This window comes from Anser brachyrhynchus, assembly GCF_964034855.1.
Source record: "Anser brachyrhynchus genome assembly, chromosome: 2".
NCBI lineage: Eukaryota > Metazoa > Chordata > Aves > Anseriformes > Anatidae > Anser > Anser brachyrhynchus.
In genome coordinates, this window is record NC_137695.1 from 105,399,103 (window position 1) to 105,426,191 (window position 27,089).

At 48.6% G+C, this 27,089-nt stretch overlaps 1 protein-coding gene across 7 annotated transcripts in view; it reads right to left on the bottom strand.

The window, feature by feature from the left end:
- The window catches only part of LDLRAD4 (low density lipoprotein receptor class A domain containing 4), a 290,554-nt gene that overhangs the window by 10,627 nt on the left and 252,838 nt on the right, over nucleotides 1-27,089 (bottom strand). For 5 of the 7 annotated variants that reach the window (XR_013946621.1, XM_080580317.1, XM_080580319.1 and 2 more), the window contains 2 exons: nucleotides 9,335-9,489; nucleotides 503-556 (listed from right to left, as the gene is read on the bottom strand). Coding sequence is in view for 6 of the 7 variants with exons in the window: in XM_080580317.1 (XP_080436443.1) it covers nucleotides 503-556; nucleotides 9,335-9,489 (209 nt within the window). In the remaining variant the exon portion in view is untranslated. Of the gene's footprint in view, nucleotides 1-502; nucleotides 557-9,334; nucleotides 9,490-12,252; nucleotides 12,500-12,759; nucleotides 13,027-27,089 lie in introns of those variants that run through there. The other 2 variants (XM_080580322.1, XM_080580320.1) reach the window with 2 other exon arrangements.

Sequence of the window (27,089 nt, forward strand, 5' to 3'; positions counted from 1 at the left end):
GCGTCTTCATCCCCTGACCCCACAAACGCAGTGTCAGCTACCACAAAGATTCAGTTTGACACAGGAGAGCTGTGCCACCACTCAGGACAATGAGCGGCAAATTCTGTGGCTAGCCAGAAGACAGGAAACACTGACAACAGAGAACATGCTGTAAATTCAGGAAAAATACACGGGGAAGAGCAACAGGCCTCCCAGATTCCATGGAAAACTCAAATTACCAAGCCACTGGATGACACTTATCTGTGAATACCTACTGTGCTACAGGGAGCTGCTGATGGAGACGAGGCATTGGGTAGCTAGAACTTCAGTCTTTTAATTAAAAACGTCTTAGACTTTACTGAATGGGAATTGAGACAGGCTCAGTTGTCCACACGAATCTGGCTCTTGATCTACACTGAAAAGGCTTCTTTACTTAATAGATGTATGTTTTGAGAGGAGGCGAATATACATAACGAAAAGGAGGAAAGCACATCGCCAAAGACAGTAAGAAATCTGACTTTACCTCTGAAGCACCCTGGCGCGATACCGAGCTTTCCGAAGGCCACAAGCACCCTTCCTGAAATGTAGAAGGAAACAAATGAGAGAAATCAATAGATCACACAACGATCTTAACTCGATACCAAAACTCTTATGAGTAATCAGCCTCTAACGACTGGTTATCTACACCTGGAGAAGTCCCACTCCTTCCTTTGGAGAACTAGAACAACCAGCAGCTCCGCCTCCGATCAAGCCGAGCTCGGCGTGTTGGTGAAGTGCTGAGGTGCCTGGCAGCACGCGGGGACAGCAGGAGGCAGCTCAGCCCTCGTGCGCTGAGCTGGTACCCGTCACCTCCCAGCCGGCGGTGAGGCCACGCCAGCAAGGGCAGCAGGTACGACGAGGCTCGTCTTGGCGGCGAGGATCCAGATTACACACGGGAGTCAGAACAGCTCACAACAAAACCTGACGTCTGTAACGTCACTGAAGTGACGTTCACTCGAAACCCAGGAAAATCCTGGTCAAACCTGTCCGTTGCCTAATTCCCTGCGGTAATGAAACAGCCGAGGTTTCAGCCACCAGTTCCCCCCTTCAGCCACCTCCCCAGCCACCTTCCCAGGCCACAGTATTTTCTATCTCATGCCCTAAAAGTCTGTTCTGATACCATACCAATGCCCAGGGCAGAATAAAAGGGCAAAGAAAATATTGTCAATATGGGAAAATAGCTTCAGGTATAGCTTTTCCTTCTCAATTTTTTAGAGTCACAATAACTACTGCAATTAATTTATCTTATTGGAAAATTTCAAAGCTGAAAAGGACACGTCAGAGAGACTACAAAGGGCAGAATAGATTTTTTTTTCCACTAAGACTGTAATTATCTGGTCATGAGCATTGTCTCGGTGCTAAGTAAAGTTTCATGATGTTACAGACAAGAAATTTCAGGAACAGTAAAGAAAATGCATACTGCCCCCAAAAGCATTACCCTGTATAGACTACCCTCCAATCCTACTGTACCGCTTTTTCTCACCATAGCATCTTTGAACATACTTCAGATGTAAAAATAGACCTAACTAGATGTTCAGCATGGCACTCAGAGACCAAAAGCCGTCTGTGATCTTTTCAGGAGAGTCCAGCACAGAGGAAAGCTGCTCTAAGAGGAATCTCCCACAGGATTCAGCTGTTAAGGGAAATGCTTCGAATAACAAAGCTGGTCAATCACTTCTCTTCTGTAGCTTCAGAGAGCAGATATAGAAGGCTGACAATTGCAATTATTTACAACTTCCTTTTGCAAGTGTCCCCACTCACAAAGGCCTGATATAAAGGACAAATCTTGGGTAGGTTCGTATGCTTCAGTGGCTATATGAGATTTTGTCAACTGCAGAAATTATAACTGTGTAACTGTAGTGCTGCAAATTATGAGTATCCACCTTCCTTTCCACCTCTCCATCAGCCAGATGCCCTCATTTTGAAATACCTGAGGTTGTATTTGCACAATTAAAGACAAGCAAGTTATCAGTAGCTGGCCAAGCAGGCTCCAAATTTGTGGCAGTGAAGTAAAATCTATTAGTCAAAGCTAAAGTACCCAATTAACAATCCACGAACTACATACACGTCCCGTGCAGCCCAACAGCAGGTTCCTTCAAGCGATGGCTTACAATAGGATAGTGTGTAGCTGCTCCCCATGCCGAGAGGCAGCGGGGCCTGCACGCTGTGCCTTGGTGCCCAGAACCAGCCCTGGAACCAGCAGCATCTACCAGCAGCAGCCAGACAGAAGACTGGAGTACTTCTGAGATCCTTAGGATGCAAGGGTGCGTAAAACACGGCCTCCGTGACAGTGTGTCCTACAGCCCACCTGCAGCTACCACCTTCCCGGAGGTTTTCTGGGGAACGACCAGCAGGCTGAGTAAGTCATTTGGCAACAGCCAACCCCAGTAAGATCTCTCTCCCATGAGCCAGACAAGCTCCCCAGGCAGATGGCTGGTAGCACGTGCTCGGCACATCCATGTTTCGAAGACACCGGGCTCACGCTCCACGCACAGACCCATCTCACACAAATATCCAGGCTGGCCCAGCCCCGTGGTGGGGGAGGCTCCCATCACCACGGCAGTAAGCCCAGGCCAACTGACGCAATAAAAGAAGAGGCGCTGCACTCTTACTGTGATTCTTTCTTAATGCATGGACAAGTCTTAAAATCAACAGCGAGAGAGGCACGGAGAAAGGAAAGGAGCTGGCAGGCACCTGTGCCTCCAGCACTCAGCTGTAAAGGAATCCTCGAATCCTGGCAGGAAAAGAACTTTTTGTACAGTGACTTGCACCGAGCAAGGGCTCTCCTACACCGAAAGGAGAGGAGAGCAAGATGACAATATGGGAAGAAAATGGCAGAAGGGGGACAGACAACAAACAACGTGCCAATGCTTAATTATGAATGGTTCTGTGGGGTTCGTATTTATCTATTTGAAGGATACTACAAAACAGGAAAATTATTTATGCTTAGTATCACGTCCAACAGCTAACAGAAAAACTGGGAAATCAATGAAAACGTAACACATCGAAGCACTTTGCTGAATCTTGCTCTGAAATGCTACAGACGTTTTCTGATCTTTGCCTTCTATAAACACACCCACTCCCTCCATAGGGTGGCATCTGTCTGGACAAGAGAATTGCATGCAAACAAGCATCCACCCCATCTTGCCAACTTTGGCCTTTTCAGCCATCCTACCTTCCTGGAATCATTGCACCCACCACAGCAGATTTACTATCTGCCTTCCTCAAGTCTCCACCCGAGGAAAATCGTCTGTCCCGACACCAGGCAGGATGTCTTTTTTATACAGCTCACACATCATGTACCTGCTTCTTGTGTGTACCCGGTAGCCTTGGCCCATTCGACTTGCTCCTTCTTAGGCTACAAGTCTGCAAGCGTGAGCTTGAATATTTATAAGCGCCATGGAGGGAAAGCCCATGCGTTCATTCCCTGTGTTGTAATCGTTTTTAACATGGCTAGGTTCTGGAACAAAAAAGGGTATGAGTCTTCATGGTAAATCCCAGCTCCTACAAATAACGCCAGAGCAAGCAAAATCTGATGGCTGCAGCTACGTCTTTTGCTGACCCTAGCTGTTCCTGGGTTTCATGACAACTTACAGAAATAAATGTTGTGATTAGGTTTTGAAATAACAGCGTCATTTAATAAATCCAGCTGGTCGATTACTTAATTATCTTGTGGTAATGATCATTTACGTCAATGTTTAGAACTTAGGAGACTGGATAAACCCACGATAACTTGCTTAATTTATATTTTACGAGGATTTACAGCCTCTAGAATCAAACAGTTTAGGAAGACGACTTTCCAAGGCCGCTTTTAATCACTGAGCTTCCTGGAGCATACGCTGTCATCCAACCTCCGTGGTTCAGCATCTGCACATTGACAGATGGGAGGAAAGAAACTTACTGGAAGATTTTTTAACTCAAGATTAATTTCAGGCAAGAATGTATGCTCAGTAAGGAAAACTCCTCAAACTGTAATGAAGCAAGACAAACCCATACAATCACAAATTTGCTTATTTACTGACTCCCTTAAGGAGATTTTCAGGTTTTTTTTCCTACTTTTTACTTTTTGACAATTAGAACTCAGCCTGAAATGGTACTTCCTGGGAGCAAGTCAGTTTTTCACTCTCTGAAATGCATTTATGGGTATTAAGAAGGTCCCTCTCTTCCCCCTAACTAAATTCAAATTTTACATATACAATTTTACACACATATATATAAAATAATACCCCTATCTCTTTTTTGCAGGTGAAGTGTTTCAAATGGCAGTGCAGTTTCCGATTTTGGCCCTAGGTGGCAGTGATATATTACAGCACATTTAATCAGTGCCTTGCTCGAGGAACACACACAGGCCCGTTCCTCCCTGCCCTGCCTGTTCTCAGAGATGCAGAGCATCACAGCTCTGAAGATCACAACACTTTCCCTCCCTAACACGAGCAAGGCAAAACTACTGCCTTGTCCCTAACAGAACAACAAGAGCAAGACTGCTCCTTCCTTTATAAGCTTTTTTTTCCCCCCAAGGGCAGGAAGGGTTACAGCATCTTGCAGAATGGCACACTACCAACAAGAAGTTCAAGAGAGATAATTACGGAGAGAGTCAGAACTCTCACTCTTATTCTGCCTCCTGACATTTACAGCGGTTATTTCTGTTACTTGATGCTTTAAAGTCTTTATTTCCCCAACCTCACAGCACTTTGCCACCTGAAGTAATCTTCATTTCATGGAAGTGGAGGAAATACATATTATTATGCTTCCTCCTTGATTTGGAGATGAAGCAAGCTGCCCACGGTGACATGCTGAGTCAGTAGCCACCAGGAGCCGGCACTCCTCGCTTCTAGCCCTACCTGCAGACTGATGATGCTGCCCTTATTAAAGCTGTTCTGGCTTTTTTGTGGTGGACTTCAAAGAGCAGCAGCCAGCACACGCTGTCCCTCCTGGCAGGCAGGAGGAGAACACTGTGCGCGTCCCGTTCCTGTGAGCTGATGCCTGGTGCAAGGGAAAAGTCTGGCCAAGCAGGGTGTTCTCACCACCTACGCTCCCTCCTGGCCACCGACTGGGCTCTTGTTGACACCGGGGTTTTCTTTCCTTTGCACGGTTGGGTAAGAAAATGAGAATGGGTGGGTCGGGCACGTCAGCAGGGAACAGAAGCAGCAGTGCTAACGCTGGTGGGGCAACAGGCAAGACAAACATTTGCCATCTCCAACAAATCCACGTAGCTGGCAATACTGCCGAGTATTTTCTCTCGCCCTCCTGCTTTTCCACTTTCCTTCTGAAAGAGCTGTTCCGGGCAAGAGCACGGTGCTTTTACAGCTGTGCTGCTGGATCTCAGCACTATCAATGCCAGTCCCATCGCAAGCTGAGCAGCCCTGGCGGCGACGCTGCCCCCATTTGGGAGGCAGGGACGCAGGAGCTGGTCGGGGCACGCATCCTGCGTGACGGACATGGGCGCTCCGCCGCCAGGAGCGGGGCTGGGGCAGCCCGAGCATTTGGTACTCCTTCAACATCGATTTGTAAGAGAACAAGACGTAAAGAGAGAAGCCGCCAGGACGGGAAGAAGGAATCAATTTAGCAACATCAGAAGCTCATTAAGCGCCTCCCTGCGAGTCACTTTGTTAATCAGCTTTCCCTCAGCATCCCCCTGGAAATCACGGGTGATGACACCCCGAGTTAATCACCAGAAAGCAAGATTTATCTTGGTTTTGTCCCGGCGAGGAAAAGACTGCGCTGGCAGCCGCACGTACCTCCCCTGGGACGCCAGACGGTCGTACCCCGCGCACAGACGCGCTGCTCTGGGGCTGCCACACGGCTCCATCCCAAAGCCCTTGGCGCTGCCGGTAACATCCCCATTCCCGCTGGAGAGGAGGCACTTCTCCAGCGACGGAGCCCCGACCCCCTTCCCGGTCCGCTCCACCCCGCACAGCCTTCGGTTCCCCCTCGGCACCACGTGCCAAACGCCGGTGGCTTGGCCGGCAGGGGGAAACGTTCAATGTTTTATGCAGCGAGACACAGACACCACTCAATACCACACGTCCTCACTTCGGGTCGCCACTCAGGCCGGCACAGCTGGCGCTCAGCTCACAGTCGTCTCCCCCAGACCCATGTTTCTGCTGATATTACAACCGTGGTTAAATTCTGCCAAACAAACATCGTGTGTTTTAAGGGTCTGTATGTTTTAATATCCACACCAGGAGATGGGGGGGCTTGCCCTGGGAGGTGAAGGAGCATCCTCAGCAGCACCACGACAGGAAAACCCAGTATTTCTGAGCCCTCAGGAGACTGCTGTGTCCCAGCTGTGGGGCTGTTTAAGGCCTCAGCACACTAGTCATGGTAATAAAATACAGACAGACCAGGGAAAAGACTGGAAGGTGGTAAGACCCCAGAAGGGATAAAAAGGAGGGGAAAACAGAAAAGAAAAAACAAATTTAAAATGGAACTGATGGGCACGCAGAAAAGCACGGCTACAGAACACGAACGCAACAACTACATTTCAGCATGCACTTGTTGAAGACCAACTCGCAGATTTTCTGGGACCAGCCCCTTTTCTGCCCTTCGAGTGTTACTCACACTTGGGATTCTAGAGGTATTTCATCTTCTTTTTAATGCTCTGATTTCTGGACAATGAGAATTTCAACCTCTAGGCCTTTTTTTTTTTTTTTAAAAAAAAAAAACAAGAAGGAAGTTCAGCCAGATGAAGAAGAAACCCACGAGCACATAAGCACATGTTGCATTTCATTATTTCAGAGCCCTGACCCCACAAGTTTTACAGGTGTGAGGCTGGCGATAAAGGCAGCAGAGAATTCACCCGTTCATTTCTGTTGCACTTGTAAAAAGAAGCAGAATAAATGAGATTGGCAGTGGGCGAGCTGGTCTTCAGGGCAGCTGCAGCTCAGCTGTTGGAAGGCACCCTCATCCAGAAACAGGACGGGCTTGAGGAAAAGGCACACAGCTGAACGCAGCACAGGCACGAAGGGAGACAGAAACAAAACAAAAACAACAACAAAAAAGGCCCATCTGAATAAGAACGGGCAGATCCTGTCTCTGGCTACGCCTCTGCAACCTCGGTCAGGCGAGGGGTGGTTTCTCTTCATAGTTCCCTGCAGGAACCAGCTAGTTCATTTACTGGTTTTGTTTAAAAAATACTGCTGAACTTCCCCTGTTTTCGTTCACCGTTTCTCTACCGACAAAAGGCCTGAGTCAGAATGACATTCCCTCTACGCATTAGTGGTTAATAAACATTTAAATCCATTTTCAGAGTCTGCACACCACAAAAGGCCCGTTCCCTTGGAAGAAAACCCACTTCCCATCAGCACTCGCATGCAGACGGAGGCCTGCCTGGTTAAAAGGCAGGTGTATTTTGCAAGGTACAACCTACCCCGCGCCTTACAGCGCACGCTGCCTGTTCGCCTTGTGCAATCCACTCTGCTTCGGACAGCAACACTGGACTGGTCATTTCCAGTTTCACATCACCAGCCAAACGCGCCCGTTCCCCGCTCCTCACGCACTGTGGGCTGCTTCCACGGTTTGTGCTGCTAACAGAGCACGGCTAGTTTCCACCAGAATTTCCTTCTGATGTCTAAGATAAAGGAAAATTCAAAAGTATTTGATGTCTGACCTCAGAGACTGCCAAAGGTCTCTTCCTTGCACATATGACCTTTTTTAAGGATGGCTTCAGCTTATCAGAAACCAAGATGAGTAACAGCGATGACAAACCCACATCAGACAGTTTCCGGAAGAATTAGTAACTGCTTCTTGCCAAGCGATTACCAATTCCCACAAAGTCCTCACTTGACTGTCACCATCGGTACTTACAAGGGTGCCATCAAACCGAAACTGAGTCAGTGTTTTAAAGATGATTTAAGAGCAGTTCTGGATACTAAAGCGGCTCCCGAGTCCCCAGCGTCAAATCCGACGTCCTTATTTGCAAGAAGATGATGTTTCCTCCCTGGCTTCCAAGAGGGAAGGCGCCATTCACTCTAATAACAGACAATACTAACGAACCATACACAGGAAATAATGGGTTTCCTCATGCATTTGACAGCTCGCTGCCATTTTAAAAGATTTGTGAAGATGAAAATGTGTTTCCTTTATCTCAAATCATGTCATTTTAGCTACTTGTAGCGATTATAGTTAACACTTTTCAGACAGAAGTGTGGTTCTTAAATTAGTGTGTCCATTTCAAAAAAACTCTCAAATTAATCTAGTCAATTTTTCCAGCCCAGAAGAACACAAGGTTACGGTTTCGCAAGCTGTAGTTTCATCTGTAACTAAATTAGAGCTCGACACACCTGGTTACCAGAACGATGGGCACCAAGGCTGCCTCCTCCCGAGGAGATGGCTCCTCTCTTTCCTGCACAGCCTCCAAGGTGTAAGAGTTAGTCACCTCAGCGAAAGTGCTAAAAAGCAACTGGTTTTCAGCCAGATTAGCTCCCTGAAGCACCTCATCACATCCCTGTGATACGGAGCCCAAAGAAGGAGATTGAAACACACAACCAGGATGGAAAGAAGGGTAAGACAGTGGACTGAAGAGTGGTTAAAACTATAATGGGACTGTTACTTCCAGTTACAATCTCTTTTTTTTTTTTTTTTGACAGCAGTAAAAACAACCAGGTTGCCAGGAATTCAATCCAGGATTCAAAGCATCAAAAAGCTACACCCAGCGCATCCCACCCAGCAAACTTCTGGCTCCCGAGGCGAGTTACGAGCCCCTTTACTGCTGGGTTGACTTGGGACAGCCTTGGAAAATCTAGATGGAGATTCAGCCTTAAGCCTCTGGCTCCCTAACAAGACATCTTAGCCACTCCAGGCCCCTGAGGAGGATCACTTTCCTAGCATTTTCTTGCTGCTCGAATGGAACATAAACACGGCGCTCTCCTGGGCAGCTACTGGTCTAGTGTTTTGGATCCAGCAAACTGTCACTGCAGCTTCACAGAGCAGTAACAGTGGTAAAACTCCAAGATATTAGTAAATATCTGAAAAGTCACAACACAAATGTCAGTTCTTCATACCCCAGGTGATCCCCATTTACTCCCCTTCCATTTCCCCTCATGCCACAGCAACAGCAGCGAACAGGATGCCATACCTGAACTTCCAAACACGAAATGAAAACACGCTACGTAGAGCACAGCAGGGCCTAAGAATACTCCAAGGCAGTAAATTTTAAATTTACATTCTAATTTTTTCCACTGACAAATCCAACGACAGTACTGAAACCAACATTGGAAGTTTTTCAGAGTTGTGCGTATCAGAGCTTCTCTGCAGGCTTGGATGCAGACGAGTACAGCACGAGGAAAAGGGATTTGGTAGAAGGGTTCGTACTCACCGTCTGCAAAGTTTCTTCCTGTCTTCTGCTTTGGCTCTGCCGGTTGATAAAAGAGCGTGTCGAGAGTTTGTAATGGTTCAACAAGCAGATGATCACTACCACCATAACAGTTATAACCACAATTATAATGATGATTTGAACAAACTCCAGTTCAGCTAAAACAAAGAAGAGAAAAAGAAAAAAAAGTCAGTCACAGACAGAATGTAATTCATCAAAGGAATAGCCCGAAAACACTCGGTATTTCATCAGAACTGATGCTGTCCACTTTGCAAAGTTTTGCAAAGAAAATGATGTCCTAAAAAGTATGAAATGTTTGACTTCTTGGCATTGCTAATCAATCGGTATGAGTGACTGCAGGTCTAAGTTGAGAAACTTCTGGGTGATCCTCCACCGCTTCCTTTACAGGTAATAAATTCTTCAGCATAAACAATTCCGTTGGGTAACAAAAAACAGAACTAATTTTAAAAGCCACCTGCGACAACAGCAGAGGCCAGAGGGCTCTATATGCTTCAAAGCAGAAGTCACTGAGAGAGGACTCGGGACGCTGTATCTAGTGCTTCAATAATTGCTATTCTGCTGCTGGACTCAAACAACAAAACAAAAAAAGATCAGGAAGACTACAGCAGGGAAAACTTTTCTTAATTTTTATCAGCTAAATCGTGTGAAGACCTAAGTCAAGCTGCAAACAGCCTTTTTCTCCTTTTGGACCTACACCAAGTGCCTTCTTTAATTACTTACTTCTCTCCAACTAGAGTAAAATTAACTTTTCTAGGACACTCCCATTCAGCTAAGTGTCTAAAAAAAGAGTTCTGGTACTCAAAACCAAGACATGTTCCACCATGGCTAAAAAGAAACCAGGGTCTTAGCTGTCGCAAGAGATACGATTACAATTAGCGCCGTCAGAGCCCATCACCTTATCAAAAGTCCCCCCCATGCACAAATACTGGGTATATTTAGAAATGAGTCGCTCGCAGCCACTCTTGCACCCTTCCAGCTCTACTGGAGCAGCACGGATGAGCAACGTAAGGGAAGAAATTGCCCTTTGGAAGTTACAGTCATAGATATTTCTATGGAAACTGCGCTGCTCGCCGGGGATGCTCTCATCTTGAGAGACAACTCCAGTCAATGGGAGGAGGTCTCCGGTTGTCACGCAGGTAAGAAGCAAAAGCAGCAGCAGGAGTTGCTCAGTTCTCAGCACTTTGCAAAAACGACCCTACTTTTGGGCACCAAAACATGAATTTGAGGGAACCGATATCAAATTCCTTCCTCTCAAAAGCCAACAAGAAAAGAAAAATACCAGAGAAAAAAAAAAAAAAGAATAAAGCCAAAGCAAACATCAGGGAAACCAGCTTGTTCTCTCTTATCTCCTTCGTTTGTAGTCATCCTCACCCTCCTGTGCAATACCAGTAGCTGAAGCTTACGCAAACACAACTATGAAGCCGAGCTAGAAAAATGTCCTTCACGCACAAAATGCAAAACCACCTGTGGCGGAGCTAGAGGAAACCCCAAGGCGGTTTCGTTATTCTCGGACTCCTTTCAAACACTGTGACCACCACCACTTACAGATACTTCCTTAGTCAGCACTTTGCTCTGCTTTTGCCATCGGCCCCATATCAGCAACAGCCACTTTTTTTCCTGAGTCACTTGAGATGTCACCACCAAGAGATCCAAAGGCAGGAAGCACGAGAATCAATCAAAAGCAACCCCCCAAAACAGTGTTGAACTACAAAATCAATTTTTCCTGGCTCAAAAAGCACAGAATACAGGCTTGCCACAGCCGACAACTGCTGCAATTCAGATTCTCTGGCTACTGAGTACCAAAGAGCTTCTGTACCCCAAACCCCTTTTTTCCCGGCTTGGGTCCACGCAATACTTCAGACTGGAAGTTGAGAGAGTGTTGCTAAAGGGCAACATGCAAAGCGAGCAATGTTGATTTAGGCTTTCCTAGAATGCAAAGATCACTGGAATGACATGTTGCTTCTGTATCTGCCAAGGGCAGAGCCTTCTAAATTTATCGAGGTCCCAGCGTTTCGGCGGTGGGGGACAGCACCTCTCCTTTGGAAATCGGGGCTCAGGGCTGTCAGCGTTTCCCTCCGGCGAGGGGAGGAATCACTTGGAGACGCTGGGCTAAAATGCGAACGTATATTGGAATCGCAGGAGGATTTTCCAAGTTCAGTGCTGCACTGCAAGCACGAAAACGCCACAAAGCATCCTGCTGATGTTCAGGAGGAGGGAAAGACGACATTCACCCTCTTCTTCCTCCAGCCCGGTCCTCCCCCTAGTCACTAGGTTATTATTAGGAGAAGAGAAAGAGCAAAAGACACGAACAGAAGCCGTCTCTGTTTGCTGGCACCGCTCAAGGCAATGGGAACAGCTTCTGACGGCTGCTGACACACACTTAGTCACTTGGGTCCCTCGCCCCCCCTGCCGCACGTGTGCCGTGTATAACAGCCCTCCCAGCCCCGGCACTACCTTCCAGAAACGTATTTTTCCTAATAAGGGCTTTTTCCATAAATAAAGCTGGGGAGAAAGCAGGGGGAGGCCAGGGGGCTGGGGCAACGAGCCAGCTTTACCTCCCGGTGCCTGCTGCATGCAGGCTGTGGCATTTACGCCAGGTTTCTTTTCCGGGGGGGGGGGATTTTTCCTCACAGACGCACAGCACGAAAAAGGCAAGGGCAGAGTTAATGAAAACGCCTTCCAGGGAAAGTAAGGCAAAAAGAAAGCGGGGAAACGGCTTGTTACGCTATAGATATGCCCGCGCTGTCCTATCAGCACCCCTACGCGAGGGGACGAGGAGCTCCGCACCGCCACCCGCAGCCCCCCCCCGCCTGCCCCACGGCGAGCCCCGGGGGGGCTCTGCGCCCCCAAACCGACCCCCCACACCCCCGCAGCCGCCAACCGAGCACGACCGGGGGTACCTCCGTCCGCCACCAGCTCCCTGAGCCGGGCATCCTTCCCCGCCGTGCCGTTAAGCCGCTCGGCGGCCATGCTCCCGGCCGGGCCCCGCATCACCCGCCCGCCCCGGGCTCCATGCGGCCGGGGGGAGCCGTGCGGGGGCCGCTCCGTGCCTCAGCCCGGCCCTGCCGCCGCCGCCGCCGCCTCTCCCGGCCCAGGGCAGCGGCGGGGCCCGGCCCCGGTTACCGGCCGCCGGCTGCCATGGGGCGGCGGGGAGCTGGGGGGGGGGGGGGGGGGGAGCCCCCGCTGCCCTCGGGTCGCGCCTAACCTGGTGTGAGCGGGCTTTGTCCGCACGGGGGTAATTGGGGAAAATAAAAATAATAATTAGAAACGACGGGGAGCAAAAATAAGGTCCATCGCCGCCGCCCCCATCCACACACCCCCCCACCCAGCCAGCCAGCCACCCCCACGCGAGACCCGCGGGCAGCGTGAGCGAGCGAGGGGCAGGCGCGGAGGGTCGGGCAGCTTACCGCGCCGCTCCGCTCTTTAAGCCGCGGCCGCCCGGCGGAGCCTCCTCGCCTTCCTCCTCCTCTTCCTCCTCCCGCCGGCTCCGCTCCCTCCTCCTCCTCCTCCTCCTCCTCCTCCTCCTCCTCCTCCTCCTCCTCCTCTCCTCCCGCCCCCGCCCTGCCGGCGGCCCCGGCGCCGCTCGCCTGGGGGAGCCCGCGGGGAGCCGCGGCCGGAGGGGAGGGGAGGGGAGGGGAGGGGAGGGGAGCGGGGCGGTGGGCACGGGCACGGGCACGGGCACGGGCACGGCGGGAGGCGGGGCGGCGGCGGCCGCTCGCCCCAAAATGGTGGCCGCCCCCTCAGGCAGGGCGCTGCCCCCGCCGGGCTGCTCCCCCCCGGGGGAAGTTTAAAAAAAAAAAAAAAAATAGAGGGGGAGGGGAAAGAAAAAACGCCAGGGATTTCGGGCTCCGGTTTCATGCGCGTCCTTGGCAAAACTCGCAGCGGCTGGCTTCCCTTTAACCCCTCTGCCTGCCCCGGCCCGGCCAAGGAGCCGCTTTTTCTGGCTGGTTTTCGGGCAGAGCAGTCCCCAGGCCCGGGGGCAGCCACAGAGCAGTGCGGTGGCCGGGACTTACGGGTGCCTCTGGCCGCGCCGGGTGCAGGAGCAGCGCAGAGCCCAGGAGCACCCGCTCCCCGGAGCAAGCGCAGGGATCACCCAACGCCCTCCACCTCACGGCTTTCCTCCCATACCTGCTTAACCCGCAGGGCCAGCCTTCCTCCGAGGTCCTCGTTATTTCTCCAGATCATGGAGATGGCCAAGCACCCAGCGAACACTCAGACCATCGGGCCATAGCCACTGCTCCCCACACACCTCACATCTGCAGACCAACCCCATGGACCAGTCTCAAAAAGACAACCCCTTGACTCAAAGTCAAGGAGAAAAAGCCAGGAGAGAGGGCCTCAGAGAAGTGATCCCGCTTGGATGTTTAGAGTCTTCTCAGTTCTTGAAGGGCATTAACCCACAGCACAGAACAACTGCTTTGGCAAGTTCTCCATGTAGAGAGACAGGCACGCTGCATAACCCACTCCTTTCCTACCTGCCAACATCTGTTTAATAAGATATTGTTGCACCGGTGCAGGCAGAGTGACTGAAAACTGGCTACAGACTGCTGTATCCATAGGCCAAGCAAGTGCTAAGCAAGTGCTAAGCATCCTCAGAGCAATGTTTGGCTCCTGACCTATTTGTTAAGAATTTATCATCAAGTTTCAAGTTTCAAGCCCTGTAGGAGCTGAACAACGGGGCAACAAGTGCCAGATCTCCCATCAAAGCAGGTCCATGGGGACCTGCTTCCTTCTCGGATTGCCTGCCTTATCGCAGAGGTTTCACCCGGACCTAAAACTAGCACGGCCACGCTGGAGAAAGAAAGGGCTGAAGCTCCCCAAGCAGGCTGCGGCGTACCGAGTTGCAGCGCTCCTCCCCAAACCATTACAAGTCTAGCATATTAATGATAAAGCCGAGGGCTGGTTAAACTGGGTAAGTTTTAGGTGAAATTTTATCAAGCCTATAATTGCTGTTCTGCCTCCTATCTCCTCGGTCTTGACTGTGGAAACAAAAAACTCATTCTGGAAGCCACAGGACCCAGACCTGCTTTTTTATTTTACTAATAGCAGAGATGGTAATCTCTGAAACAGAAGAAAACACAGTCAATCTTCAGTGACCAAAACTGGGCAGACACCGTTTCGCAACATGACTTTCCCATTTACACTATTTACCCTTTTTTTTTTCCTCTGCTACTCTGCAGACATTAACGACTATACCAAAAGGTACAAAGCTGGTGAAGAGTAAGAGAAAAAACATGGCTTTGAAACTGGAAAATACGGGGGTGCTTCCCCCTGCTCGCTGCTAGCCTGTGTAGGTCACCCCCCTGGGGAATCTGGGTGGTGTGGGGCTGGCCACAGACGAGTGGATCAGCTCTGATCTGAAATCGAATGGCTTGCTGCTCGCTAGGTGAGCGCACGGAAAAGGGAGGTGGGAAACAGTCGTGGTGGGACAGAGTGGGAGACCAGCAGAGCCCTTCTGGTGGGGGCTTGCGCCTGGGCTGGCTTCAAGCAACCGCAGACGTGCACCATGACTTCCCGTGCCCCCAGCTCTCAAGATGCCACCTCCTGGGGTAAATTTTCACCCTTTTGGTTAAATCTGCCGTTTACAGATTAAGTTTGTCGGAAAAAGTTTCTGAGGAATGACACCACACCAGGAAAAGTAGAAGTGCCTTTCCCATTTGCGGTGAATTCAGGTAACTTACGTGCCCGCACATGCACACCTAGATATATTATGTCGTGTTTAATGTGATTAGGTGCAAGGAACCAAACAGATGGGAGCAGCGTGGAGATTAGTGACGCAAGCGAAAAGAAGCAAGTTTTGGGGAGGGATTTAACGCAGAAGAGGAGAGTGTTGAAGGCCTCTGAATTAACTTGCTGTTAAAGCTGTTCTTTACTCTGCATTAATAGGAAGGATTGTGAAATTGATTTTTTTTTTTTTAATCACCCTTTGCAATCCTCAGTTAAAGATCTGCCTCCAAATCTTGTTTCCTAGAAAAACCCAGCAGTCCTTGATGAGCACAGCTAGCCACACAGCCCACATGCTCCATGTGCTGGCCACGCATCCGGTAGGTTGTTTTCCTGTGCTGGACGCAGGGTTCAGTCCGGGACACAGAATTATAACATGCTGTTTGAAAAGTAATCACATTTCAGCCCTGACTATCCCCGCTTTGTTTACACTGGCGAGTGACACCATCTACTCGTGAGCTATCCCCACTGCAGGTCTACCCGTCCTCGCACAGGTAATTTACAACCGTCTCCTCCGGCAGGGTTAAATGCTGCCGTGCTGATCACACCCTGGCCCTGTTTAGCCTGGAGACCGCGCTGCTGGTACCTTCGATGCTCCCATGCCACTGCTGGAAAACAGGTACGGGATTTCCTAGCAATTCCTGATGCACAAGGAATGGGAAACTCTGGGCACAGGGTTTATGATCAGCACAGGCTGCTCAGACCATGGAAACAGCCCTACAAGGGACAAAGAAAACAGGTGGCCGAGACCCAGATTTCCAGGCAGGTACCCGTTACGTTGAACACTGCTATACAGCAACTTCCACTTCTTTTAATCATTGACTACTCAGTCCTCCAGTTAGCTCTATTAAAAACTTGGGAACCAAATCAGCCATGTTGAAAACACCACAACCCCTTCAGTCCTTCATTTTTATCGTATTTCATAGCTTTTGGCTTATTTTGAGCTCTAATCTAACCACTGGTTGTAGAAATGAGCCGTTTAGGTAAGAGAAAACAGTAAATTAAGGCAAGAAAGGATCACAATGTTTTTGTTTTAATTCTACGGTTATTCAAAGTTATCCCAACAGCAACTGCAATGAAGTATGTGTACCGAGCTCTTCTGAGTCCCAATGGCTGTTTCCAAACAATTTTCAGCAAGTACAGGGAAAAATCCTCCTTCATTTTATATATATATATATTTTAGCCCATTCAAACAGGAGCTAGAGGAGATGCACTAAGGACCACATTAAAAAGCTGAGAGATCACATCATGCATTATCTTACCATAGGAACAGATGAAAGTTAAACGAGAGACAGAATTAGCATGGGTGCTAGAATCCATGCATATGCAAGAATCCACCTCCAGCACAAAACTGAAAGCCCTGTTGTAGAAATATAGGTTGCTAAATAAGCTATTAGCAGTATTTTACACACAGAAAAGGAGCGTTCATTCTTCCAGGAAAGCCTGCTTCTCGGGGTTACAGAGAGTCTCCTGCCAGGTGGATTATTCAGTTCATAAATCTCGATTGCCAACATACTCCCTGCCAGCCAGGAAAAGAAAACAATGGGCACTTGGCTTCAGATTAACAGGCTATCAAGATATTTCAGTGCTTTCTAAGGTGTAGGGACAGACTTCAAGAAGCTGTATGGTGCAGAAACCCGTTCAGATCACAAGAAAACCCAGAAACTTTGGGTTTAAAAAAAAAAAACAAACACAAGTAAGGGCAAGACATAGAACCAAGACAAGAAGGGAAAACTGAACCAGGATAACAACAAAGTGCAGAAAATACAAGTTGAATATGATGAGCTCTATTTTATTTCTGGCATTAATATAATCAGATGGTTTAGAGAGATGAAACTATGCCTCACTGATGTTGCAGTCTAGCGCCTGAAAGCAACAATGAAGACAGGAACCTGGAAAAGTGGTATCCAAAGAAATTTGGGGGAGAAAAAGAAGCAATATAATGCACTAATTGAGGTCAGTGATGCCAGAAACTGTTTTGAAAAGCCCACAATGCCGATACAAGCTAGTATAAACATTTAAAAGTGAGTAAGGGAAATACATTGGATACTGAAAAATGGGTCTATGAGCAAAATCAAGTAATTTTCTTCTTACACTTTCATCCTATGGTTTTGTCATCGTTTGTCTTGCAGCATTTGCATACATGCTGTCTGGATGTGTAATCATAAGGGAAATTAACCCTGGATAACCCCATGCGGCAGCACGTTTACAGATTTTGCTGCAGAGAAAACAACTCCAGGAATAAAATTGGGGATGTTCAGACCATCAGAAATCAAGTGAGTCACACACATGATAGGTCTGAAGGATGGGAAAATCTCTTTATGAGAACAGGCCATTAAACATTACAATCGAGCATAAAATTGCTCTGCCACAGTATTTTGTTTTATTTGCGTTGTTAAATTTCTTCTTCTAACAATAATGGATAGTTTATAGCACTAATGATTTATACAAAAGGAGCTGCGCAAATGAATCCCAAACGGGCAGCTTCTTTCCTAAGTATTGTAGACTCAGTTTCCTTCAGCGTGATCGCAAATCAGTGACTCACACAGATTTCGCATCTGCCTCGGGATACAGTGGCGCAGCTTCTAATGAGGTTTCATGATGGATTAAGGTCCTATGGTGCAAGAGAGGTGTAAAAACTTAAGCAAATTAAAAAAAGCATACTGCATATCCACCAATTTCCATGGTGCAATAACCATAGATGCTTTGCCATTAACAACTGTTACCACTGAAACCTGTATGACTGTTTTACTAAGTGCATTACTTCTGGCTTAAATGAAAATACATTGTTTGTATACAGTTCATTTATGTCCATGCACCCAGACACATTTTTCGCTAGTAAATCAATATAATTGATCTGGAGAAGGGGTCACAGTTTAAGAGTATTCAAATTGGTCTGCAAAACACGTTCACTTCACTTGCAATGCACCCCAAAAGAGGATGGGGACTGAGATTTTTAGCATGCACAATGATTGGGATTTGCTATGGCTTATCGCCCACCTTATGATATAACTGAGTGTCTTATTCCCAACCACCAGCACCCCAAAACTGTTAGTCAAGTCCCTTCAAATCAGAAGAGGAATATAAAACAACATTGGGATAGACTTAGATCCTATCTTTACAGCATTTCTTTGACCTCTGAGTCAACACGCAGATATTTGTGAACTCTCTCAATTCCAGCAGCTTTCAAGAAGCCACCCAGTTTGCAGTACAGTCTTGAGAACTGACAACACTTGGAGTAAGAACCAGATCCAGTCAAGTCTTCTCAGGCCAGCAAAAGTGAGAACAACTGCGGGTATTATCTATTCAGCTCATGGGGAAGCATCAGGAAGCTCCTCATAGCGCACTTCTCTTCTGACTAATGGCCTGAGCAAGTGCAGACGGTAATCCTCACATAGGAGATGTGAGGCCGGAGACGGAGAGAAAGTCCACAGAGAATCCCGCGGTCTCGGGATGCTTCCTGCAGGTTTTCCATAACCACTTGGCAGCAGCCACAAATGTGAAGTGGAAGGATACTGGGAAGTATCCGCGTGTGATCGCTGCTCTCGGTTGTGTGTTTTAACGTGCCATCACAGGCGTTCCTCAGCAAACAGCAGCGCTTCCCAACACAACATCTCAGAGAAAAGGGGGAATGAGGAGAGTGAGCTCCACGCCTGGTGGGAATCGCGTTCCTCACTGCTGCCTCTGAGCAGTACACCTTTGGGTAAACACCCAGCGAAATGACAACCGGGCGGCAGAAGCTACCAGGCTATTTTTACCGAAGCAGAGTGTTTCATTTTGTGTAAAGGCAATAAAAATTCATAAGATTCATGCTCTGCGTTTAAAGAGAAAAGCTTGGTAATACAGCATGCAGACCACATGGTTTTTAACATTACCATGAATGGTCCACATTCTTCAGCCTTCTGACATGTTCGCGGGGATGGTGTTTACACTGACTCGTTCATAGTACATCATAGCACATTTTAATGATTCAGTTCAGCTCCGACAAAAGGAAACATCTGCCATAATTTCTTCTTTCGTGAACTTTATCACGATTAAAAATCTGACGTTTCACCAGCCTGCGTGCCAAGCGAAAAGCACGCCAAGTTCGGCACTTCCCAATACATACAAATGCGTGCAGCATGAACAGCTAGTACCAACAGCACTAAGCCGTCACTGACTTGTCAGTTCCCACCACAAAAGAGAAAAAAGATCACAGTTTGTGGGCAATAATTTCATAATCTTGATCTGGTTTCCATATGACACAGTACAAGAGAGAGAAAGCAAAAAAAAAAAATAGAGAGAGAGAGAGAGAGAGAGAATGCTTCACAGCTCTGTGTGATGACAGCATTGGATTTCTATGTCTTGCCCTATTGCAGCCAGAAAAATATTAAAGCAGCATGTCAAAACTGGTGTAGCTTCTAAAAAAACCGATTTCCTAACATCACTTGATGGACAGCACCCTAGCAACGTGATAGGAAGCTGGAATCCACATCTCCTTCACACAAAATGAAGCCGGTCCCACCCAGGGCCGTGACAGTAGCCCGTTTTCGGAGGAGTCAGCGGCATCTCGCGCCTCGGCGCCTGTGCCCTGCCCCTCTCTGCGCCCGTGCAGCACTGCCACTGAGCACGACCTCACCGAGTCCAGCCACCACACGCCGTCTTGACGCCGGTGCCGTGTGAAATTTGGGCTGCTCGGCCACTTCCGACGACGACACGGAAGCTCCTGAATCACAAAGGTGCGTTGTCCGTGCCTGTCCAGCAGCAAACGGGCAGGTGCCCTTCGCCAATGAGAAAAAGGCAGGCCCCAGACAGCTGCAATGGTGTTTTTCTGTGTGCGACAGCAAAAAGCAGAATTTGCTTGAAATCTCATCAGACACACTGGGAGCTGACAGCTAATGCATCTTACAGTCGGTTGGCTGGTATTTTTGGACGGCAGGCTGCGTTTCAAACTACTTCATCGCATGCTCCCACTCGGTACGGCCGTACATCTGACACTGCAGTGATTCACCAGCAGCCTTTTGGTGTAGTCCACTGACAGGATACTGTTACACCCCCTTTGGGTGGGACACAACCTTCTGTATGAATTTCTTTGTTGAGCAAAATACCTGTTTTCAGGGTCACAGAAAAAATGCAATGTGTTGCGTAAGATCGTGCATCCACACGCACGCACAGACAGTGGCAAAGGAGTACGAAGCACGTTGACCCGTGCTTACGTCCACCCATGACCCGACGGGGGCTGCAAAAGGACTAATGCTTCGTGTTTGACAAGATTGTATTTTTTTAGTTAAAAACCAAAGCACGGCTTTCACGTGTGATGCCCTGCCACCAAGACCCGCGTCGCGCGTTTGTGCAACAATCTGCAGGCAGCCTTGGCTGCTCACCCATTAGCTGGGGAATGAGGGGCAGCTTTACCCGCCGGGAGACAGGCTATTTTTACCACACTTAGGATGTGCTGTCACAACAGCAAATCCCAGTTGCAGATTTAGCAAAAGCACTAAGGGGATTTGTCCGGGATTTCAGGACGCCCGGCATCCTCATCTGCATAATAGCTCCGAGCAGGCTTTTGGCCATTCACAAGTCCCAGACAGACGACCGGGGAGGCTGTGTGGTGCTTCATGAGCACGGTGTACACCTGGCGTGTGCGGGATCTGGGACGTGTCCGGGATCTGAAGCACGCTCTGGCCACCTGCACGCAGCGTCTCGTCCTCCCTGCACACCAGACTTAACTGAACACCTGCTTGTATAGGTCATAAATATTACGATAGGTGCACACCCCCGCGCCCGCCTGCATTGCCTGAGCACACCAGACCTCGAGGACGACACGTGCAAACTTGCTGTGGCAAAGACCCAGCCACGCCGCTCCTTCCCTCGGGCAGGGCAGCTGGTACCTCCCCATACGTCCTGTGCCACGGAAGCTGTGGCACTTTCTCACTCTGGGCAGTATCTTCTGGGCCTAAAGCAGAGAGTTATCCCTGCTTCTGGGTGAGCAGCTCAGCGTGAGGAGTTGTCCCCGTGCAGCACACAACATCCCAGAAGGTGCTGAGCCTCCGTCACCCACAGGTGAGCAGCTTCTCAACCAGGATTTCACCCATGTACCTGTTTTGAAATCAGACCTGGGAGATTAAATAAAGAAATGGAAATGTGCCTCCTGATCAGAAGAGCAAAGAACAAGATTTTAGCACAATGACGTTAACGTCCTCTGTTTGACATATTGGTGCACGCTCAAGAGAAACCACGTCCTGAAGCATCAGTACGGCACAGGAGCCAATTCTCCTGTTGATGTGGTCTCGACCAAACGTGGCGCAAACTTGTAATTATCCACGCCACAAAGTTCACACTACACAGCAAGAGCTCCCTGGTCCACCTCTGTTCTGGGGGACCTGCTCCCCTCGCTGCCATCGGGTCACAAAATGTCCTTGCAGGAGAAAGCCCAGAGCGTCCCCGCTGGCTGGTAGGTGAAGGTGGAGAGCTGTTGCCATCCAATGCTGAGCAAGCACAGCAAGGCTGAGCTGCTGCTGGTGCCTCAGCGGCCAGATTTCCCGACTTGGAAACTGCATGTCATTGTATTAGCGCAGTTTTGCTAAATTAATTAGAAAAGGCACACCCATTACAGCGCTCATCCTGTGTTTTTTTTTTTTTTAAGCCACATCAAATACCTTCACCTTGCTGTCGATATGTGTAGTTTCTGTTTTACACACAGAAGACGGTGAGAAGGGAATTGCTCCAGCCAAGACCGTGCATATGAGGAGCATGAATCTGTCACTCAGCCCAAACTGGCTCTCAGCCTGGATCTATCCTTGTTTGGGCAGACTGCTTAGACATTTTGAATGCAAAAGGGCTGGGGCATTTTTCCTTTGTGTCCTCTCATATTTCCTGCTCTCAGAGCACAGACTGTAACTTTTTGTTCATTGTAGGTGTCTTCCTCAAAGCCAACTTCAGCCTGAATACCTCCAAAAAATTCGGGAAGGTGTTTTGCTTTGTTTTATTTTTCACTTTTAGAGTCAAGAGTTGTGGTTCCAAGTGTTAAATCTCAGAACTTTGAGGGTCTGTTTTCTGCTTTAAAAAAAAAAGTTCTTTTTTTTTAAGCGTGACTTTACATCACGTAAAGAACTATCCTTCCCAGTTTCCAAAATGTTCATATTTTACCTTTTCTGCTGTATTTCTTCAGTTAATACTTTATACTTCTGCCTATAACGAAGTGGTTTTAGTTTCTCTATTGCTTACACGTTTTGCCATTTCTAACACGACAGTACTGTAACCCATTTGTTTTCTCAGTGCATCTTTCAGCATCACTTGTACTTCACAGTGCAGATGTCTAATGCAGATCAAGGCAGGCACTGCAGTATATTCTGTTTCAAAAGATATCCCCACCTCCTCATTTGTTTTGCAACATGGCTATCAAAGCATTAAGTAAATAACATAATAGTTAGCATATATCCATTGTTTTACATATTCAGAATGGTTTAGTGACGTTACTTAATTTCTTCAAATGCTACCCCTGCGAAGTAGATAGAGAGGCAATCATTTTATATGGAAGGAAACCGAACAGCAGCTACATAGCAAGTCAATGGCTAAACTGAATAATCCAATTGACAGCCCTTACTCGATTTCCAGAGACAGTATTAATCCCATTTATAAGGAAGAAACAAACAAACAAAAAAAGCGCAGACCACCTTCTGCAAACAACCAAAACACAGACTGAACTTTAATCACTTCTTTTTCTCCATGAGCCTCGTTGCTTGATCCAAAGCCCAGGTTCTCTCCCCTAACAGTCACACACCCACACGGCTCACTGGTCAATGCAATCTTCAAAGTTTCCCATCTTGAACAATTTATTTTCAGGAACAAAGCCTGGAAAAGGTCCAAAAACCCAGTGTGGGTTGGCAGCGGCTCAGGATGCTGTCTAGGTGCGTCTGGCTTGCCCAACTAACAACTCTTTCCACTTCCTCCATTCCTCAGAGCGCATTTCTATTTTGCTGTACTGCAGGCAAGCCAGGCATTAATTTCTATTCCTTCATTTCTAAAAAGGCTACCAGTTTCTCCCACCAGATCCCCAGCTTTATGGGCTGTCAGACATTCAGATTTTTAGCTGGTGGCTGAGAATCCCATAGCAAACGTACAGTTTAGGATTTATGGCTGGGAAAACAATTTCCCAAAATATCTGCGTGAATGTAAGGCAGAGCTACACCACATTATAATGGTGAGTATTCGTGCTCAAAATGGAAGTGCTAAACTTCAAGCATGACTCCGTGCCTGAGACGATCCAAAAAACTTCCAAGCAGCAGGGCTCGCTCACTGCTGTGCAGGCAGAGCAGCCGTCTCCTTCCCTCTCCTCTTCCCCCTCCAGGTAGCACCACCACAATACGGATTTGTCGTTCAGCCCTGCTTTTTAAAACAAATTCCACTCGATGCTGCCATTGGGACAGTTTCCCAGCTGCTGCCCTCCAGTTGTTAAATCCTGAAATGGGTCCCTCTGAAGATTATTACACTGATTTTTCATGTGCCGAAACACAGAGGGAAATAAACATTAAAGTGAACCTAGCAGTATTGTTCAAACAGTAAGAAATCCTCCCCTTCCCTCCTCCTCCTGCTTAAAACTGCAAAAATTAAATCCATAAGGGCATTTATAGAGAACGTCTTATTTAGGGAACAAAACAAAAGTGACTGACACAGTTATTTGTCATTGCTGGTAAATACATTTGCGCAGCTTACAATGTTTACCCTGGAGTACCGGCGGAAGATCCATTCGTGATGCATTAGAAACGAGCCTCAATGACAAACTTCAGCTCTCCGCTCTAGCAAAGCTGATGTATTGACTAGACAGGTAGATATTAGGTACTCTGACTGTCTGGATGCTATGGAAATCACGCTGCACGCATCTGACCATTGTCAATGGCAGAAGACAAGTACCAGCCTCATTCTTATTCTAGCCAGGAAAAAGGCCTCGTCTGCATTAGCCTTTTTACTGAAAGGCTGCCATATTTGTCAGTTCAGACGCATGTAAGATAAGCTCCTTCCCCGTTATCTAATATTTCACCAGGCAGTGGAAACGAAGGATAAGCAGAACCTAATAGTCTATGTGGGCAGGAGATCTTGAATGCTGTCAAGCTCAGCACAAGGCTTGGATGCCCGAGACAAGGGGAAGTTTACAGCAGAAGCTAATCACTTCATTTCGAAGAAAAAAGAAAAAAAAGAAAAGAAAAAAACCCACAAAAAACTCACAGGGATTTGGAGAAACCGTTATGACTTATCCTGACGATGCAGCAAGCCAGAAGACAAATGTAAAACCCTTAGTGCGGCATTACGCTCGGTGCTGCTCCCTCCCCGTAATGTAGGTACCACTGGGCTAAAATTGCAGTCCAGTCAAAGAGGATTGAAGGCGGGGGGGGGGGGGGGGCTGTAAAACCGCTGCCTTCCCTGAGCGGCTGCAGGAAACAGACGGGCAGGCAGGGAGGAGCAAAATGAAAAACCAAATTCTACCTTCGTGGCGTGTTTTGGCACAGCAGCCACCAGGGAAGTCAAAAGCACGGTCACAGCCTGGCTTACATGAGCGCTCCCCCTCCCCAGCTACACAGGCTTTTGTGCTGCTCGACGCGGACACCACGGTGCTAAGGGGTTCTGGACAAAATCAAGACAGCCCGTCTCCAAGCTCACAGAGTAAGCACGATTTAACAGCGTGTCTGCTTAGCAGATACACCATCTCAAACAGTAGCGACTGTACAGCGGCACTACTCAATTTTAATACCCTCACACTCGATTTTAATACCCTCATGCGAGAACCAAAACATATTTCCACAGAAGTGCAACCCCCCCGTAAGCTTCTAACATCGGGACGCCCAAAATGGCCCAGAAAGGGTAAATTCAGCAGCGTAAACGGACTCCTGGTGTAAAGTCTGCGCTTATAACACCTCACGTGCCACCTACCACAGCTCTGTCCCTCCTGACCAGCCGTGGCCGCTGCCAGCCATGCCCAGTGTGTGGGCCCACAGTGTCCCCGTCCCGTGGCAAGGTGACACGCGGACGGTCACAGGAGGCCTGTCCTCAGCCAGCCACGTGCTCCCGGGCGTCAGCACTCGCTGTGCCCGCAGCAGAGCCCAGCTGGGGAACACGTGTGAGGCACATGAGCCCTCACGGAAAACAAAGCCTCGCCTGTGTATATTTTTAGGCCTGGCAACCTCGAGGGTTGTTCGAGGCCGCCTTTATCTTGGTGACAGCGTACATCGTAGGGACCGACCCGGCCTCCACGTACAGCTGCCTTCACGGGGGCTGGCAGGAGGCCGTGCCGGGCAATGCCTCCCCAACCTGCGGGCACACGGGGGACAGGGCACAAGGTACCTCGTGCTTCACCTCCCCACCAGCCGCTGCACGGCGTGCTAAATCACACCCCTCCTTGGGGCTGTGGAGAATTTCTCTTGACCTTTCTCACATGAACCTTGTTTGTTTGTTTTTTAAATCATGCAGGGAATTAGGAGGTAGCAGAAACCACTGAATTTAAAATGATCTGTTTCATGTTGCTGGGAAAGAAAAGGGAACAGGAAGCAGCCAGGAACTGGTGCCATGTATGGTCTTGTAGTTGGCCCACAGAATCATAGAAGATCCCGAGTTGGAAGGGACCCACAAGGATCATAGAATCGTTCAGGTTGGAAAAGACCTGTAAGATCATCTAGTCCAGCCTTTAACCTAGTACTGACAAGTCCACCACTAAACCATGCTACTAAGTTCTACATCTACATGTTTCTTGAAGACTTCCAGGGATGGTGACTCAACCACTTCCCTCGAAAGCCTATTGCAATGCCACATGACCCTTTCAGTGATGAAATTTCTCGTAATATCCAACCTAAACCTCCCCTGGTGCAACTTGAGGCCATTTCCCTTCATCTTATCACTTGGTGCTTGGGAGAAGAACCCAATCCCCTCCTCGCTATAGCCTCCTTTAAGGACCATTGAGTCCACCTCCTGGCTGCACACAGGACCACCCAAAAATCAGACCGTGTGTCTGAGAGCATTGTCCAAACTCTTCATCAACTCCGGCAGGCCCAGTGCCATGACCACTGCCCTGGGGAGCCTGTCCCAGTGCCCGACCACCCTCTGGGTGCAGACCCTTTCCCTAACCCCCAGCCTGACCCTCCCCTGTCCCAGCCCCATGCCGTTCCCTCGGGTCCTGTCGCTGTCCCCAGAGAGCAGAGCTCAGCGCCTGCCCCTCCGCTCCCCTCGTGAGGGAGCTGCAGGCCGCCATGAGGCCTCCCCTCGGCCTGCTCTGCTCTGGGCTGAGCAAACCAAGGGACCTCAGCCACTCCTCATACATCTTGCCCTCCAGACCTACCTGGAGCTGGACCCTGGCCCATCTCCATTTCTCTTTATAAACCAGTCAAACTGTGTTCAACTGGACATGAGTCCAGCTGAGTTGCTCCTCACACAGAAAGATGTCATACAGGAACTGCCCTGAGCTATAGACAGGGTCATCCCAGCAGCCTCAGTGTACTGGGAGGTGTTGTGGTGGGTAGCTGGATCACCACGTCCCCACTGACCACTGAGGGCAAGCTGCTCACCCCCTGGACACCTCAGCCAAAGGCAGGTCCCAGCACCCAGGCACAGGTCCTCTACACATCACAGCTGTGACCGAGGAGCACGGGGCAGCAGGGCTACGATGGCCATCCTCTCCACCCTGGGCATGGAGCAGAGCAGCGCTTGTGCTTAAGGAGCATTGATGCCAGAAATGCAAAAACGAGAGAAAGGCTATGGCAGCTTTTCAAAACGTTTTAGTTTCACTGTTCATTTCATAAAATGCAGAAGAGTTTTACCTAAAAACTGGGAAAAAAAATACAAACTGAAGGTCTGCCTTTACCCTTTATAGGCTTCCATCTCTGTCAGTGATTTTCAAACAAAACCATGGAGAATGTGTTCAGTTATCTGTTGCAACATCACCACTGGATCCCAGCTGCAGGGGCAATGCACCCTCATGTGCATCTGTGGTAGGAGTGAATGAAAAGTTTCTGGAGAAAAGTGCATTTCACATAGCCATACACCACGA